General features: G+C 23.5%; 1 protein-coding gene across 1 annotated transcript; it reads right to left on the bottom strand.

Annotated features, from left to right (window-relative positions):
• Positions 1-862: 862 nt before the first annotated feature.
• On the bottom strand, positions 863-1,501 carry ENU1_209680 (hypothetical protein; the record flags this gene model as incomplete). The annotated part of the gene is made up of 1 exon (XM_008862351.1): positions 863-1,501. The coding sequence occupies one exon, from the start codon at positions 1,499-1,501 to the stop codon at positions 863-865; it is 639 nt and encodes a 212-aa protein (XP_008860573.1).
• Between the last annotated feature and the right edge of the window lie 560 nt (positions 1,502-2,061).

The raw sequence follows: 2,061 nt of genomic DNA, 5'->3' as shown, positions 1-2,061 counted from the left end.
CTTATTTGTTTTTCTTTGTGTTTTTCATCTTCTAATCCCTTTTTCATTGATATGTCATTTACTTTTATTGATATTGATAATGTTATGCCATTTATTGGTATTGACATTTCATTTTTAATGTATAACATTGAATTTCTATGTCTTGTTTTATTTTCTTTACAACACACAAATGTTTTACACAATATCCATTGCATTAACATATGTTGTATTTCTTGCATTGGAAATGATATTTGAAGTAATATAAAAAGAAATAAAATAAAAAGAGAGACAATAAATACATACTATTTATAAATAATACTAATTAAAATAAATAAAAAGTAATTAGTATTATTCAATTCAAGTACTTATAAACTTGAATTGATTAATGAATTAAACTAATCAGGTATTTTTGTTTTATCATTTTTTTCTCAATGGAAGAAAATACAAAACTTATTATACAAATATGTTTGTGATAAAAATAAATATTAATAATATCAATAATATAATATTATTGAAAGTATGAATTAAACATTATTCATAAAATAAATACGAAACAAAATGTATATAATTTTCAACAACTTATCAATAAAGTAATATATTTAATTTTTAAAATTTTTACAATTAATAACAAAACGAGATTTAGAATTACATTACAAATAATGGTTATTAAAATTATTGATAATTATTTCTGTATACCACTTAGTATATTTGTTATTTCTCATTACTCCTTTTTAATTTAATGATAATGATAAATTTTATTCTAATAAGAGTGTTATATTAGGAGTTATATGTAATAGTTCACATGAAAAGTAATTCTTAAAATTTAACTTTCTCTACCACCATTTTTAATAAAAATAGAAGCCTCATAATAATAAAACTTTATTTAATTAATCTTGACAAATACAAATCTCTTTGTCTCATTCATCCAAAAGTTATAATTTCTTTCTTTTAACCATACTGTGATAGCACAAACAGCTTGCATATGCCATTCACCATCATTTTCATCTCCAATATCAAAAACAATGTTTTTGTTCTTTGGGTCTATAAAGTTCTTTTCATTGTCAAGAATAGTAGAAACAATAAAAACCAAACTTCCACTTTTAATCCCTTGACCATGAAGGTCATGAACACCATCGTTTCCGTATGCTTTTCTATACAATGGTTGGACTAATTCATAAATCTCTAATGACGCCCTTCTTTTACTTATTCTATACTCTTCATTAAGAATAGACCATCTAGACTGAACTTCTTTCGTGTCAAACCCTCTACTCTCCAAATCTTTCCATTCTCTAAATGTAGTGTTAAGTGCAACATTCAATGCTTTTAGTCTAAAAGTGTACCTTCGATTAATATCTGCAATGTCTTTTCGTTTATCACTAGCTGAATACTTTTTCTCATTATTTTGCTCCGGAGGAATATTAGAAGCAAAAGTATTTTTATTTTCTTCTTCTCCAAGAAGACTAAGAAGCATTGAACATTCTCCAACTTCAAATGACTTTAAATCTACCTTTACCTTTTTCATTGTTTTAAGAGGACTAGAGTTATAATTAATTAAATTGTTCATCTGCTTATACTTTTCTTCTATGATAAATACAATTTAAGTACTATCAACCTTCGGGATTGCCTTTTCAGTAATAAAAAGAAGACTTGGTAAGATTCAACAAATAAAAATTTAGTTATTATAAAGAAACAAAAAAGAATGACTACAAAGAGTATTTCAACTATGATTATTTAAATTAGAAAATTTATCTCAATTACATCTATTACTTTGACTATTTCAAATAATAAATCCTATATCTGTGAATTTAAGTCTTATTTTTCAAATGACTCTACACAAAACCTTGAATTTCTTTAACTCATTGGAAACTTTTAATACTTTTTTAGAAGAATATAGTCTTCTTCTTTTTGTTTCAATCAGACAAAAAGTTATTTAATTTTTTTACAAATTCATTAACTTCATAATGAATTAGTTGATAGATGTTAGTTACTAATAAAAATTTTCAAGTTAAGAAACATCATTTTAGTGATATAATAACCAAAAACTATTATAACATTTTATTAATTTAAAAGGAAAGAGTTAAT

This window comes from Entamoeba nuttalli (assembly GCF_000257125.1).
Source record: "Entamoeba nuttalli P19 unplaced genomic scaffold asmbl_10052, whole genome shotgun sequence".
Taxonomy (NCBI): domain Eukaryota; phylum Evosea; order Mastigamoebida; family Endamoebidae; genus Entamoeba; species Entamoeba nuttalli.
The sequence above is the reverse complement of the archived record's forward strand: the minus strand, read 5'-3'. Positions and strand labels throughout refer to the sequence as shown.